General features: G+C 57.6%; 1 protein-coding gene across 6 annotated transcripts in view; it reads right to left on the reverse strand.

Moving 5' to 3' along the window:
• SLC6A9 (solute carrier family 6 member 9) overlaps positions 1 to 13,082 on the reverse strand; it is a 30,407-nt gene extending 17,325 nt beyond the window's left edge. For 2 of the 6 annotated variants that reach the window (XM_032877562.1, XM_032877561.1), the window contains exons 1-2: positions 11,150 to 11,175; positions 7,332 to 7,449 (exon numbers count right to left, since the gene is read on the reverse strand). Coding sequence is in view for 4 of the 6 variants with exons in the window: in XM_032877561.1 (XP_032733452.1) it covers positions 7,332 to 7,361 (30 nt within the window). In the remaining 2 variants the exon portion in view is untranslated. Of the gene's footprint in view, positions 1 to 1,485; positions 1,729 to 7,331; positions 7,450 to 11,149; positions 11,176 to 12,647; positions 12,729 to 12,871 lie in introns of those variants that run through there. The other 4 variants (XM_032877559.1, XM_032877560.1, XM_032877558.1 and 1 more) reach the window with 4 other exon arrangements.
• Positions 13,083 to 14,576: the final 1,494 nt, after the last annotated feature.

Genomic DNA, 14,576 nt, shown 5'->3' on the forward strand with positions numbered 1-14,576 from the left:
GGATGAAGTCCCATCCAAGACAAACTTTATGAAGGAGGACAGACAAGACCCCACATCCCAGACTGACCTTGAGCCAAATCCAGATCACTGGCAACTTTCTCTGAGCCCCATCAGGGAATTCAGGCAGGAACGCCATTACAGTAAATTGTGGCCGCCTTAGAAGACCTCACAACGGCCTCATACCCCTAGATTCTTGTTCCCCCAAGTTCTCTCCCCTTGGTCCAGGGGCCAGGCTGGCCCTTACATAGCGCTGCCCTGCAATGACAGAGCCTTCCGTCCTTCATCTGGCCTCGCTGCTCCAGATCCGGGAAAGAGGGACCAGAGGTGGAGGGACAGGACCATGGGAAAATCTGCCTGAGGCTCGCACAGTACCCGGGGGCTGTGAGTGCCTCTGGCCTCCAGGAGAGCTTCAGAGAAAGCTCTGGGCACCCGTTAGGAGTCTAAGCCTTTGTAGAGCAGGTGAGAGAGGCAAGGGGATACCCTGTGCTGTCTCGCCCAGAGCCGTGATTGGTGGAGAGAGACACGCCAACACTATGGACAGCAGACAGAAGGGGCACCCCCAGGCATGCCCAGCTCCGCTCCAGGCCCTGAGGAGCAGTGGTGGGGAACACTGAGTGGGCCTGGAGAAGTCCAGCAGCCCAGCCTCACGCACAGCGGCTGTGGGCAGTCTCTACCCTAGGCAGTTGGCATTGGGGCTGGCACTCAGAGAAGTGGCTCTGGTCTGTGACCCTGGCAGTTCTGAGGTCTGAGGGCAGCTCTGCATAATGCTTCTCCAGGACCCAACCTGCGTCTCGCCAGAAGACATTCCTTCTCTTGCCTTCTGAAGGTCAAATCAGGATGCTCTACAGGGTGGGGAGGATGGTTCTCCCTGTCCCCCTCACCCTTGCTGCCATCAGCCCCATTTTCCCCAACATCTTTGCCCAACCCCAGCTTCCAGGGAGGAGGCCACAGGGTGCCCACCTCATCAGGGCACTTGCTGTGGACACTGGTGAATGTTCTCTGGGGTCTCTCTCCTCCCAGCGGAGATCGTCATCCCCTCCTCTTCCCCCACTGTCACTGCTGAGTCCATGTACCACGTCCCCCTACCCCCTCGCTCACTCTCCCCATAGGAGTAACTGCCGTGGCACGGACAATGGGGCTGTATTGATTAGTACAATTCCTGGGCACCTCCGGCCCGTCTCCCCGGGAGCTGGGACAATGCAGCTTTGATACACAGAGCAGATTCTCAGCAGGTCCTTGGGCTGGGGGAGCCCGCAACACCCCCACTCTCCTCCCCCAGGCCCCCACCACACAGCTAACTCTTCCTGCACTCCTTCGCACAGTTGTAACTTTCTGGGTCACTTTTGCTGGTGTCTGTCTCCCTGGCTGGCCGTGCCTGCCCCTCCCTGGCACAGACCACTCAGCCCCTCTCCCCACCCCCAGCCCAGCCTCCCACACCGCCTGGCTCCAGGAGGGGGGCGCTCAACCTTCTGGAAGGTGACTGACCTGTTCTGGGGAGGAGGGGGCCACAGGTCCACAAGCCGAGGCCATCCCAGGATGAGCCCTCAGAGCAGTGCTCGTGTCTCCGCTGCTCATTCACACCTCTGCCAGCTCCAGGCGACACTGACGCATCCCTGCCTCTCCCACTGCTGGCTGGGCAGCGTCAATTACTTTCACCTCGTCTCCTCCCGAAGCTCTGCCTCCCCCTCCCCTGGCCCTCCCCCTCGGGCCAGTCCCCACAGCAGCCCAGCGCTGGTGCTCTGGAGCTGGAGTGAGGCATGGGGTTTGTTGTGTTTTTCCCTTGTTCCCAGCAAGTTATTGGAACAAAACACACACACACTCACAACCACAGAGTGAGGCAGAGCGAGCGCTTAAGAGAGTGAGCGGCCTCAGGGCCCAGATGCTTCTGATCTCCCAAGCCTGGTACTTGGTGGGCTCCTGGTAGGGTGGTTGGGTGCCATTGGGCACTAGACCTGGTGAAGGGCAGGAAGAAGGGGGGGGCATAGTCCACAGGGCCCTAACAAAGCACCTTCGACTGCCTAGAGTGATATGGGTGGGGGGAAGCGGGGGTGGGCCCTGGAGCTGTTTCCCCCATCCCCCTGCAAGAGCTGGAGACCCTCAACCAGCCAAGATGATTGAGGTCCTCACAGGAGAATGTGGCTGACCATGCAAGAAAGCTCTGGTCCCAGACACTACCCGGTCACCATCCTAAGAAAGATGGCACCAGCCCAGAGAGTGGTCACCACAGAGTCCAGGCAAAGGAGGACCCATGGACTAGGTAGGACTCTTAGAGATCTGTACTGCATTGTCCAGACCCTGACGTGTTGCTCTGGGAGTCTGTGCCGTGTGGGCTGGGTTCCGTCCAGCAGGTGTCCCTGTCACTGGGACGGGATGTCACTCAGACCCATCCAGTCCCACTTCTCTGAGACCACACTCACAGGTCAGTCTCCAGCTGATGCTGACATGCCACAGACCAGCGGTCAGGAAGGCAGACAAGAGTGTTCCATTCCCCGGAAGGCGAACCTCTCTTTGGAAATGGATAGGTCGGCAGAGTGCCGGGCACACGGTACAATCTTAGCAAGTACCCACCAAGTGGAAGCATGCAGTCTGATGTAAAGAAAACCTAGCCTTTCTGTGAGCTTGGTAAGTATGGTGACCTTGAAGGGAACAAGTCAGGATGGCTTTTTTTTTTTTTTTAAGAATGGCTTTAAGCAAACAAAAAAAGGCACAAGATTTAGAGTCAGACAGACCTGGTTTAAACTCCAGCACAGCCAGTTTCTCACCATACAGACAGGCAAATCACTTAATATGTCTGGTCTTAGCTTCCTCATCTCTGAAATAAGAATAATATCCACCCATCACCGAGTCTAGTGAGAATTAGCAGCAACGGTAATAGATAACACATAGTGAGTGCTTACTATGGACCAGACAGTGTCCTAAACACGTTTTATATATACACACACACACACACACACACACACACACACACACACACACACACATATATATATATATTTGTTTCATCCCCCCGCCCCTTGCCTTGATGTAGACCCATCCCTTGATATTAGCCCCATATTTGGGGATAGATAGAGACCAGCCTTGGCTCAAGCAAGTCTCCCAAGAATGGTCTGAGACCCCACTGACTTCAGTGTCTCATTGGGCCAGCCTCACGCAGCCAGGTCCCCAGACACACTCCGCCGACTTCCTGCGCGCACAGACTACGGGCCAAGGCCCTGGCTGGGCCACTGCCTTCAGGAAGGCCCAGTCACCCATGATGCCCAAATGCTCACTTCCACCCAGGGTGGGCTCCGGCTCTGGCTGCTCTGGCCTGGGCAGGGTGCCCAGAACAGGCAGCCCTGGCTGGACGGCTTTCTCTGGCCCTGACCATGGGGACAGGAGGCGGCAGCAGCCCAGCTGGGCCCTGGCCGTAATGAGGCCTCATTAGTGGGATCCAGCTGCTCCAGCCCCACTTTGGGAGGCCGACTCCCCCAGCCCCCACGCCTGACTTTTCTTAATAAGAGTGGGCATGCCTCCAGAGGGGCAAGGAATCTAGTTGCTTTGTTGTGCCCTGTGCCTCCAGAGGGGAGGTCCTGCAGAGCTAGGACTGAGCAGGGCGAGGGCTGCAGGGAAGCCCTGTGAGCTGAGGGGAGGGCACAGGATGGAGCAGGTGTGCTCCCAGGAAGGTGGGGAGGGGAAGGAGACCAAGGGGAAGGGAGGGCAGGATCTTAGGTCCAGAGAGGAGGCCTCAGGAACATGGAGCCTTTTCCTCTGGATCTAGATATCGTCCATTTTACAGGGAGGGTGTAGTTACATGTCTCCAATCACCTGGTTGATCACCTAGGTCACTGTTCAGGCTGTCCTGGCTAAGAGAGCCCCAAATCTGGGCTAGGCCTCCTATAAGAAGGTGCACTTCTTATGCCACTGCCACTATGTGCGAATCCCTGAGCTAAGAGAGTACCTACTGTGTGCCAGGCCCCGATCTAGGAAAGCACCCGATGTACCACCCCGGACCTGTGTTTGGAAAGCACTCACTGTGGGCCAGGACCTGTGTTAGCAGAGGGCCCACGATGCGCAAAGTCTGAGCTATAAGGACACGTACGGTGCCAAACTGGGGTGAAGAGAGCACCCCTTCCTATCAGCCCAACACCAGCGAGCCCCAGCTGTGGGCTAGGTCCTGCGCCAGAGGAGAAGCCCATGTAGGCCAAATTCCGTGCCAGGTAAGGATCCATGGTATGCCCCACGTGGAGCTGGGGGAGGACCCACTGTGCGCCTGGCACTGACAGATGGGCGCCCAATGCATGCCGAGTCTGTCCTGGGTGAGCGCCTCCCATGTGCTGGGGCTGGTGCTCGGTGAGGGCCTAGCGGAGGACAGGTTCTTCCCCTAGGAAGTGCCTAACGTCAGCCAAACCCTGTGCTTGGTAAACTCCCAGCATGTGCCAAGCCCCTATTAGCTGAGCACTTGCCACATGTCAGGCTGTGGGCTGGGGGAGGACTCACTGTGTGCCAGGCCCTGTGATGGGCATCGCAAATAAGAGGTGTACAAACTGTACAAATCCTCCTGTCAAAGCCTAACCGAGCAGGTCAGGGCGGGGCAGCCCCAGGTGCCTGTGGTGCTTGCAAAGGCTTCTGGGACGATTTAGATGCTCTGGCGCCTACCGCCCTAGCCCAGGTGACTCTGCTCTTAATCATCGCAAGGTTGCCCAATGACAAGAGCAACCAGGGTGCTCAAAGACACAGGGAGAGGCCAATGAGGCTCACCAAGGCCTCTGTTGGCCAAGATGCTGTCAGTGGGGACCAGGCACAGGGAGGGGACCAAATCAGCCAGCTGGTGACCTTGCTGGGAGGCCATGTGGTTACAGCCAATCCCAGTGGGGTTCTCCTGTCCTGGGCTCCTCTCCCCCAGCTCCCTGTCCTCTGAGCCTCAGGCAGCCCCGCCCCATGCGGGTACAGAGGCACTGGGTCTCCATGCAAGTATCACCCCACCCATCCTCCAGTGCCCCCAAGCATCCCAGCTGCTCCCAGGCTTGGAGGCACCCTGGCCAGCTGGGTTCTCGCATGGCCCTGTCCTAGGAGCTGCTGAGGCGTGAGGGAGGCAGCTGAGCTAGACCGGCAGAGACCATCTGGGCTGGGGGTGGGGGAGGGACACGTGCAGCAGGCATGTGGGCCTGGGCACGTGCTGAAGAGGGCCTTGCTTCCCCGCCAGGCCCCTGCCCCATGGAGAGCAGGGCAGGAGCTCCAAGGATGAAACAGGGTGTCTGCTGACACCGAAGAGAGCCTGGGGATGGGAGGGACCCATGTCCTCACACCCAAACCAGACAGAAAGGGGATGGAAGGAAGGACCCGGTGGCAGGGGTTAACTACCCTATCCCCACATACCAGGTTACAAATGGCAAAAGAAGCCACAGGCCTGGGACCGTCCATGCAGCTTACATGCGTGGCCCTCAGTAGCCTCTCTTCTGCCCTTACGCCAGCATGGAGAGGAAGGCATGTCTGAAAGGAGTGTCCTTAGCTCTCTGCCCTTAGGGGAGCAGAGACACCTAAAAATGGGCTGACTCAGCTAGCCAGGAGGGATGGCGCCCCTCGCAGCCTGTGTCCTAGAGACAGGCCCTGAATGGAGATGGCTTCAGTTTCCAAACTGGGGCCCGAGAACAGAGTAGCCCAAGGTCATCAGCAGAACTGAGAAAGAGGCAGGAATAGAATCTCTAGCAACCGCTGTGGTGGGGGATGGGGGAGCCCAGGGGACAGATGTTATGGGCCTCAAACCAGCAGTGGCAGGCAAAAGCCAAAGGGCAGAGGGCATCCGAGCCCCAGCTATCTTTAGGCACATCCTGGGGCTGGGAACGGGCGTCCCAAGGCAGCACTCCCTTCTACAGACAGGCTGGCCGGGCAGGGCCCGAAGTCCGGGAAGCCCAGCTCGGGGCAGGGATTATGGGACGCTGTGATTCATGCTCCCTCTGTGGCCTGCATCTCGACTGCTTGCTCCCACCAGTCCTTTCAGGGTCACTCCCAAGACAGAAGAGCAGCCAGGGAATCCTCCGAGGGTTTCTTAGGTTTCATGGGGCTCAGAATCTCCATGTAGCCTGGGGCAGAGCCACACCCCACTTCCTATGTGACGATTCCCAGAGTTCTCTGGGAAAGGGAGGCCATTTTGACTCCATCACGAGACTTCCTCTCCGCCCATCTGTGAGCACCCTGAGTTCAGGCTGGCTCGGGAGTGCTTTCAGAAGCTTGGCTCATTCAGACGTGTTCCAACGAGGTAGGAGCCAGGCCAGAGGAGGCCTGAAGGACTGAATGCTAGACGTTCAGAACGGGGTAGAATGGAGGGTCCTTACCCTGGAGGGAAACTGCCCATTTCTGCTCCCAGGCCATTCCTCTGGACCAAGTACTCGGAGCCCCAGAAATCTCTGGTGAGAGACAGGGCCTATTTAGGGGGTGGGGGAGCTCTGCAGAGACCCTAGGCCAGTCAATCCTTCACAGAATGAGAAAAGCAATGGAAGGAATTGATGTGGGCGAGAGAGGTGCCAAGAGCAGGGTTGCGCTCCGTCGCTGGATTCCTCCCCTGACAGCAGCCCCATCTAGTTTGTCCCCAAGGCAAGATCCCAACAGAAGAAACACAACCACTGCTCTTGGGATGGGATCTGACATCTTTTTCCCGGTTCCTGCTTCCAGTGCCAACCTGCTCTGTCCATCGGCGAGTCTTCCTCCTTCAAGCCCTGACCACGCCCGGCCCTTGCCTGCTGCCTCTCACGGGGCCTCACTACCACCGCTCCAGTGCTCCGTAGCAGTGGGCAAAGGAAAGGCCATGGCTTGGGGAAGGGGGAGAGGGGAGTTTCCTGAGGCCTCGGAAGAAGATTCAAATGAAATGTTCTCTGTTCCTTTTCAGAGTGAGAAGGAACCAGGGAAGGAGAGAAAAAACAGACGGTCTGAAGACCCCTGGGTTTGCACATACGGAATGCTCTGTGTGGCAGGCAGAGCACGGGGTGGGGGTGGGGTACTGGGGTCCAACTCTGTGATGGTCCTGGGTGTCCTCTTGTCTTTTTGGCCAGAGCACCTCTTGTAATAAGGATGGGGTGTGCGCTCCTGCCTCCTGATGTGCCGTCGTGGGCTCTGTGGCAGCATCGGCCCTGTTATGGGCTCAGAGCTACAATACCATTGAGCCTGTTGGGTAAGGGGCTGCCTACTTGGGGCCTGGAACAGCCCTACTACTCAGGAGCCCCAGCAGTGCAGCCAGACTCAGGGCCCCAAGAAGCCCCCTTGGCTCTCCTGTTATGTTAAGCAGCCAGCAGAAGGCCTCCGGGGGGGCAGTGCTCATGATCCCCCCTTCCTCCCTGCAGTCTGGTTCCTGTACTCACCAGCATCCCTTTGGCACCTTTTCCTACCATGGCAGCAGCAGGTTGGGGGGGCCCTGGAGTCCTGGACCACGCTCACAGGCTCTGCTTCCAGCACCTTTCAGACCACAGACCTCAAGAGCTGTGGAAAGAGCAGAGAGCGGGGTGGGAACCTGGCCCAGGAAAGTGAGGGCAAGCCAGGTGGGGTGGTCAGAGCTCTCCAGGACAGGTAGTGCTGGGCCTGGGCCACCAGCTGGCAGGCCCTCACTCCCCTCCCAGGCTGGCCCACCGTCTGCCAGACCCTTTCCCATCTGGTCCTTTCTGGATGACCCTCGATCAGTTCCTTCCTAACCCTTCTTCCAACCTTTCCCTTGAATCCCTTGGTCTCCAGGCTTCCTGTCCCAATGGGCAAAAGTCTATTTTTGACTCTCCAGATGCCCAATTCTATAAAAGATTAAAAAATGAACACAGGACTGGGACAGGGTCCAATTCCTTCATCGTCTGTGTGGATGGCTTCAACCTTTCTCCTGAAGGGGAGTCAGCGTGGATCAGCACGTGCTCCCCAGGCTCACCCAGCCAGGCAGCCAGGACGCTCCTTCCTCAACCTGGTGCCACTCATCTGGGGCTCCAGAACAGCCGGGCAAGCTGGACCTGGACCACAGGCTCTGTGAACACCAAACATGCAGTATGCGGGACCACCTCCCTGCCCTGCCTCAGGCCTTCCCCTGCCTGCAACGTCTTCCTTTCTGCTCACCCGGTTAAATTCTGCAAATCCTTTAGAACCACGCTGAAATGTTACATCTTCTCTGTAGCCTCTTCTGGCACTCTCCCCAACCAGAGTGAACAAACTACTTCCTCCTTTCTTTTTTTAGCAGGTTTATACTGGTGTCCTTATCAACTCATACTAGACTTATTTGTTTCTGTCCATCAACCTGAGTCTGTGCATTCCCTGCGGGTTGGGTCCTTGTTTCATTTACCTTCCACACCTGCCCCTAGCCCAGGGCACACAAGCCCGATGTCTTGCTCAAATGGGATTGAAGGGCAATGGGTGAGACTGAGGTATTGGAATGACAGTCCAGGCCAGCCAGAGACCTTGGAGGAAGCATCTGAGATGCAGTGTGGGCGTGATGAGCGGAGGCGGCAGACAAATGGAAGGAGTGGCCACACGGCCATGGCTGTACTGGTGTATACAGGTTTAATGTCAGACACAGATGCAATAGGGGCTCATTTTTGAGAAGCCTCAGGAGAGGATTCAACCTTCAAGGAGCCTCAAGGAATTCTCTCATGGGAGGAAAACCTGGATTAGGTGGACAAGGATGTTCAACCTCCATAGGGCCTGGTCCCAGGAGGGACTGGGTTCAGCTTCTGGGGCCTTCTCTATCCTCCCAGGGAGCAGACTCTACTCCAAAGGCTGTTCGGTGCCACTCTGCCCCACCCACAGCCACCTGTCAAGGGCCCCCTCTCTCCTATAGGCCCAGGAAGGTTTTAGAAGGCCAGAAGGGACGAGGAGGCAGCTCCTTGCCTGTGAAAATTCAGCTCTTGGATTCCTTAGGAGTTGGCCCCCGCCACTTGGTTCCTGCACAGTCTTCTCCCCAAGGTGGGTGCAGGAAGGGGTATGGGCATGGATAAGACCTGTAACCATTTCCCTTTCGTCAGTCACCCAGTCTGGCCTCTCTGCCTCTCAAAGGGTCCTCCTAAAGAGGTCCCTGAACATGGCTTTGGTCTTCTGGGGGCAGTCAGGAGAAGAGGGGGTCTGTGCTCCTTTGGAAGGTCATACCCTTGTCCTCCTCACTCACTGCACCCCTCCTTAAGCTGTAAACTCTAGATCTGACTTCCCCAAAGCTGTCCCTCTTCAGCCAACAAATGGTAATAACAGCCCATGGCATTATTCAAATATTGGGTTAGTAATTATTATGTCCCCTGATTAGGTAAATAAACTGAGGGCACTCTGCTCAGGAACTCAGGTTCCAGAGTGTTCTCACTCAGGTTATCCCTGAGCACAGACTACAAATATAGTACTTGTGCTCAGAGTGTTTACTGGTGACCAGAAGACAGCTTGGTGGTGGCTCCAGGAGAATGAATGAGTTGGTTGGAAAGCTTTGCTGCTTCTCCCACTTCTGCCATTTCTGTTAAATGGCCCTGTCCATCCATTCAAAAAGAACCACATATGGGCCGCCACTGGCAAGCAGTTAGTTTAGCATGTGATGAAGAGTTTGGGCTCTGGGACCTGGTAGGCCTGGGGTGGAATTCTGGTTCTGCCAGTTACTACGTATATGACTCCGAGCAAGTTACTTAACTTCTCTAAGGCTCAGTTTTCTCTAACTGGAAGACGGGACTAGTAATACTTCCTCTGTAAGTTCTGAAGTTTCTGCTTAATTTTGGACTCTACTGCAAGTCCCCCCCTCTAGCCAATTCATTAAGCTTCCCAAAGCCCTAAAGCCCGAATTCCCCCTCATGGTTCTCCACAGCCAACAGATATGGCCTAGATTGTTTAGTGGGCATTTAGGGCTGGTCACAATTCAATTACTTTATTCCACAAATATTTCAGGCTTGCTCTGGGCCAGACCTGTCCTGGGCAGCAAGAACTCATTGGTCTCTGCCCTCCTGCATCTAACAGACTAGGGGGAAAGGGAAACTCATGACTCAGATGTAGACAATCAAAGGCTGAGGGAGAAAGATCCTTCCATGAGAGCTGGGAGCAAGGGGACATGGCCTTGTTTGAGAGTCACAGGGGGCTTTCCTGAGGAAGCGATGTTAGAGGCTCAGGGAGACTTATTCAGGCAAAGTGGCAATAGTGAGGAAGAGAACAGGAAGAGAGATTCAAACAAATTAAATACGTGCAAATACCCTGAGGCTGCGCTCAGATCGCCAGGGAGAAAGTGGCCAAAGATGGAGGTGGACAGATAAGTAGGGTCAGGGCCTTTGGAGCCTGGATTTTGATTTTTATCTTGAGGGCAGTAGTCTCAATCAAAGGCTTTAGGGCAGAGTTGCACCTGGCAGGAGCAAATGGTAGAAGGTGCATTTTGAAAACATCACCCTAGACACAGTGTGGGGGAAGGACGAGAGGGAGTGGTTAGTGGAAGAGAAGTCAGTCTGGAAGAGGCCAGGCCACAATGACGGGGTGTGGATGAGGAAGGTGGCCATAGGGTGGGGAGAGGTGCACAGATCTGAGAAAAATATAGAAGCTGACGTTGGTAGAACTTGGTGATGAATTTCACAGGAGCTGAGAGACAAGCAGGGATCTCTGGTTTCTGCAGGTGCAACAGGAAAAAGCCAGTGCCAGGGCCAGGGACAGGAGTGTGGGGTGCTGCAGGTTTAGAGTGGGAGGCAGGTGAGCTGGGTGTGAGCTGCCTGGGAGCCACTCAAAGGTGGATGGTGAGAGGGCAGTCCCAGGACCCAGCTACCTTTGCTCTGTCTTTCCTTCTCCCCAGAGGGGGCTGTCTGTCAATCAGTTGTAAGGGTCCATCTGAGCCAAGCCTTGGAGTCCTCTCTGGGAATGGAAAGGTGATGGGCTCTTTCCCTGCCTTCAAGGACCTCATAGTTAAGGAGAAAGACAGAGGAGGAAACATAAATTCTGTTCACTGTGATGCTGGAGTGGAGGGTCTGTGGGAGCAGGGGATGGCTTCTAGTTTTGCCTGGAGCCCAAGTTGGCTACCTGCAGCCACCTGTGGCCATGTGGGACCATTCCCAGAGGTTCCTGCCTCCATGTTCGTGCAGGCAATTCCCTCTTCCTTGAGCATCCTTGTCCCCATTACCATCTGTATAGATCCTACCCAGCTTCAAAGCCTGTCCCAGTAGCATTCTCTTCAAGAAGCCTTCCTTCCTCCTCCAGCTGCAGTCACCTTTTTGCTGTACCCCCAAAGCGTGTACATCACATGAACACTCTCATCACATGTAGTGTCGCGGCATGGTTACTTGTGCCCAGCTCTCGCTCCCCACGAACTGGAGAGATCTTCCAGGGAAAACGTGTGATTGTTCTGTGTTCCCAGGGCTGGGCACTGAGCGGGCACCGCCGCAGTCGCAGTGTAGGCCAACTAAGGGGGGCGTTTTCTCTGCGGTCCTTGGAAACACTCGGGCATGCTCAGTGCCGCCAACCGGTTCCCTCACCCCCTATTCTCCAACCTTCCGATGCTCTCTCACTTTGGAGTTCTCAGGTCCTTCTTTCCTTTTCCATTTCTCGCTCCCCACTTCCACCCCAGCCTTTATCTTCTAACAATCGCAGCATCAAGCTTGTTTCAGCAAAGAAATAGACCCAGGCTTTGTGCAGAAGCTGCCAGCGAGCCGGGGACGCGGCTCCTTTAAGAGTGACCAGCGAGGGGGCGTGGTCTGTGGAGAGCAGGCCCGAAGGGGGCGCGGCTCCTTTAAGAAGCAGCCTGCGAACTGCGAGGAGGCCGAGGGCCGGCAGGCAGGGGCGCGGTCGCTCTTGGAGCTGCGGCACCTCCCGTAGCACCCTGATTCCTCGAAGCGGGGTGCGTCCGCTTTAATCAGGGTGCGAGGTGTTGGGGGGCGGTGTTACATCAGCCGCCACGTGTGGGCCTCTCAGCTGGTGTGGAGGCGGCGGCCCCGCCCCCGGCCCCAGCGGTGGAAAAGTACCGGGGCGCCGAGGTCCCCGCCCCCTGTCCCGCCCCCAGGCCGGCTCCGGCCCCTCCCGGCCCTCCTGGCTAGCCCCCTCCCGTCCCGCCCTAGCCCCGCCGCCTTCTACCGCCCCGCGGTGGCTGCGGGGTGCGGGGCGCCGGCTGCGGGTGGGCGCCCCCGGCTGCCAGGCCCCTGCCCTCACCTGTGGCCGCCCGGGCCCGCCCCACACGCACCCGAAACGAAGGTTGGGGTAGGGAGGGCGCGGATTTTCCCTGGAGTAGCAGCCCCCAAATAACTGCACGGCCGTAGTCCCTTCCCAAAGCCGTGGCCGGGAGCCGCGGACAAAGATCCTGGGGGCGTCGGGACCCCCTGGCGCGGCTTCCCGGGACCCGCAGGCGCGCGGGAACCCAAACCGGGCCGGTGGGTGGGCGGGCAGATAGGGAGGCAGGCCGGCTGAAGGGGCCAGATAGGCAGACAGGCCTGCCAGCGGTGCGAAGAGATGGAGCGGGAGCCTGCACGCGGGGCGCAGACCCGGCCCGCCGGTTCCCCGCCGCCGCAGGCCCCCGGCTCGCAGACCCACTGGCGCCCCAGACGGACCGTGACACGCTCTGGTTCCGGCGCTGCCCGCACAGCTCCGCGCCCGCCGCCCCCGACCGAGCCGGCGTCGGCACGCAGCGCCCCCCCTTCGGGAGCGCGCCCCCCCCTCCGTTCTCGCCCGCTTTAGCTCCTTGGTGACAGCGGTGACACCCAGACGCGCGCACCTACCCCCGATCTTTGCGGCGAGACAGACATCCTCGTGCGTGTACCCACACTCTTACCCACAGATGCCCGCATGCAAGAGCGATCATACACACACACACACACACACACACACACACACTCACGCCCGCTGGTCCTGGGGCTTAGCCTCGAGGAGCCACCAAACCCAGACCGACGGCAGGACAGACAGAGGCGCGGGCCGCAGCGCTCCCTTCCCTAAGCCCCCTTACCATGCTGCAGCCCCCGGCCCAGGCGTGCTGGGTCCGCACCGCGGTGCGCCCAGGTGGCTTTCTTAAAGGGAAAGTTGCATCAGCCTCCCGAGGCTCAGTGCCGCCGCGAGTCCGCCCGCCCCGCTGCTGCGCTCGCGGCTCCTCTAGAGCTTGTTGTGTTTTGGTTTCGGGGAGGCGGGGGCCAAGAGTTTGGTGAAAGTTTGGAGAGTGGAGAAGGCTTGGGAGACCTAGCCAAGTCCCTCCCCTCCCTGAACACAGCTCCCCTGGCCGCTGTCCCCCCCCTCCCCCATTTCATCCCCACCCCACTGGCCGACTTCTCAGGCTCCTCCTCCCAGGGAATAAAATTACAAGTCTCTCCAGCTTTCAGATGATTGATCCCCATAACCCCTGGGAGTGGGCTCCACAAAGGAGCCCCCTTCGCCCTTGCCTTGCTGCCCCCACCGCCCCCCCTCCAACCCCCAGCTGGAGCTCTTGGAGGAAGTAGATGTCGTTGCCCACTTCGACTAGCCTGGAATGAAGCCAGAAGACCTGGGGCGCTTTGGGGGGCTGGGGTTAGAGTTGGCCCTCCAGGCCCCTGCTCTTCTGCGCCTGCGTTGCCCCCAGGGAGAAGTCAGAGCAAATTCCATTGCCTTTGGAGCGGTGCCTCTGGGGACTATGGGCACAGCTGGGTAAGGCCCGGGTCTTAATCCTCGGAACTGGATGTCTAGGGGTAATTCTTCCTCCAGGGACGCTCCTTGGGCTACTGGTTTGGTCAGCCCTACTTGGCTGCTTGTTGCAGGGCTGCAGACACAAATCTGGGCCCCTTAATTCCCTCCCTGGGGAGACAGACCTGGGTTCCAATACTAGATAAAGGAGACTTTGCCAAAAGGAGTTTGCTGAGCCTCAGTTTCCTCCCCGGTGAAGTGGAGAGGATGAGCTGAGATGATGTGTATCCTTGTGTATAAAACACATTGCTCCAGGCTGCCTCCCTGGGCGGCAATGCCTGGTAGTTTGTGGAAAGTTTGCTTCCCTTGTGAGAGCCACCAGTTCGTACTAGCAGTCAGAGAAACAGGTCTTGCCCCAGCCTGAGTGGGGCATCTGCCTGGCAGGGGCCCAGCCTGGGGAGATGGTACGCCCTCTGGACCCTGCCTCTGTTTCTCACTGTGGTCTTCTTGTTCCCTGGGGACAGTCACCCTCCCGAGAAGCTGATAGCACACACCAAAGTCACACAAGTGAGATTCCACTTGATTAATTTACAATCAGAGGCATTGAGCAAGATAATAGGTATCAGGCACAAACATTTCCTGTCCACAGGAGCGCTCTCAGGCTGCACACAGCCCATTTCACAAACTCTCCCCAGGGCTGTAGGCTCAGACCTTACAACCTATTTACACTGGAGACCTGATTGGATCTGGAGAGACACTTTACCTCATCACCAGATTATTTGCATTTTTACCTTGTTCCCAAACCTAGCAGGGACAGCAGGTTAGGGAGTTCTGTTCTAGAACGAATGGCCAAGTGTCCTGTGCATGTGCACGCGCGTGCTCTAGTGCACCTCTGCCCGGGGAGTCAGCTGGGCCTGTGTGGGCTTACCCTGTGGATTTGAGGAGGTGGGTCTGTGTTTGCTAGAGGAGTTGTTGTGCACTGCTGCCACTTTGTGCAGTGGCAAGTGTGTGTGTGTGTGTGTGTGTGTGTGTGCGCGCGCCCCCAACTCCGGGGACTGGCA

Source organism: Lontra canadensis, unplaced genomic scaffold (genome assembly GCF_010015895.1).
Source record: "Lontra canadensis isolate GAN:19392208 unplaced genomic scaffold, GSC_riverotter_1.0 scaffold60, whole genome shotgun sequence".
Taxonomy (NCBI): domain Eukaryota; kingdom Metazoa; phylum Chordata; class Mammalia; order Carnivora; family Mustelidae; genus Lontra; species Lontra canadensis.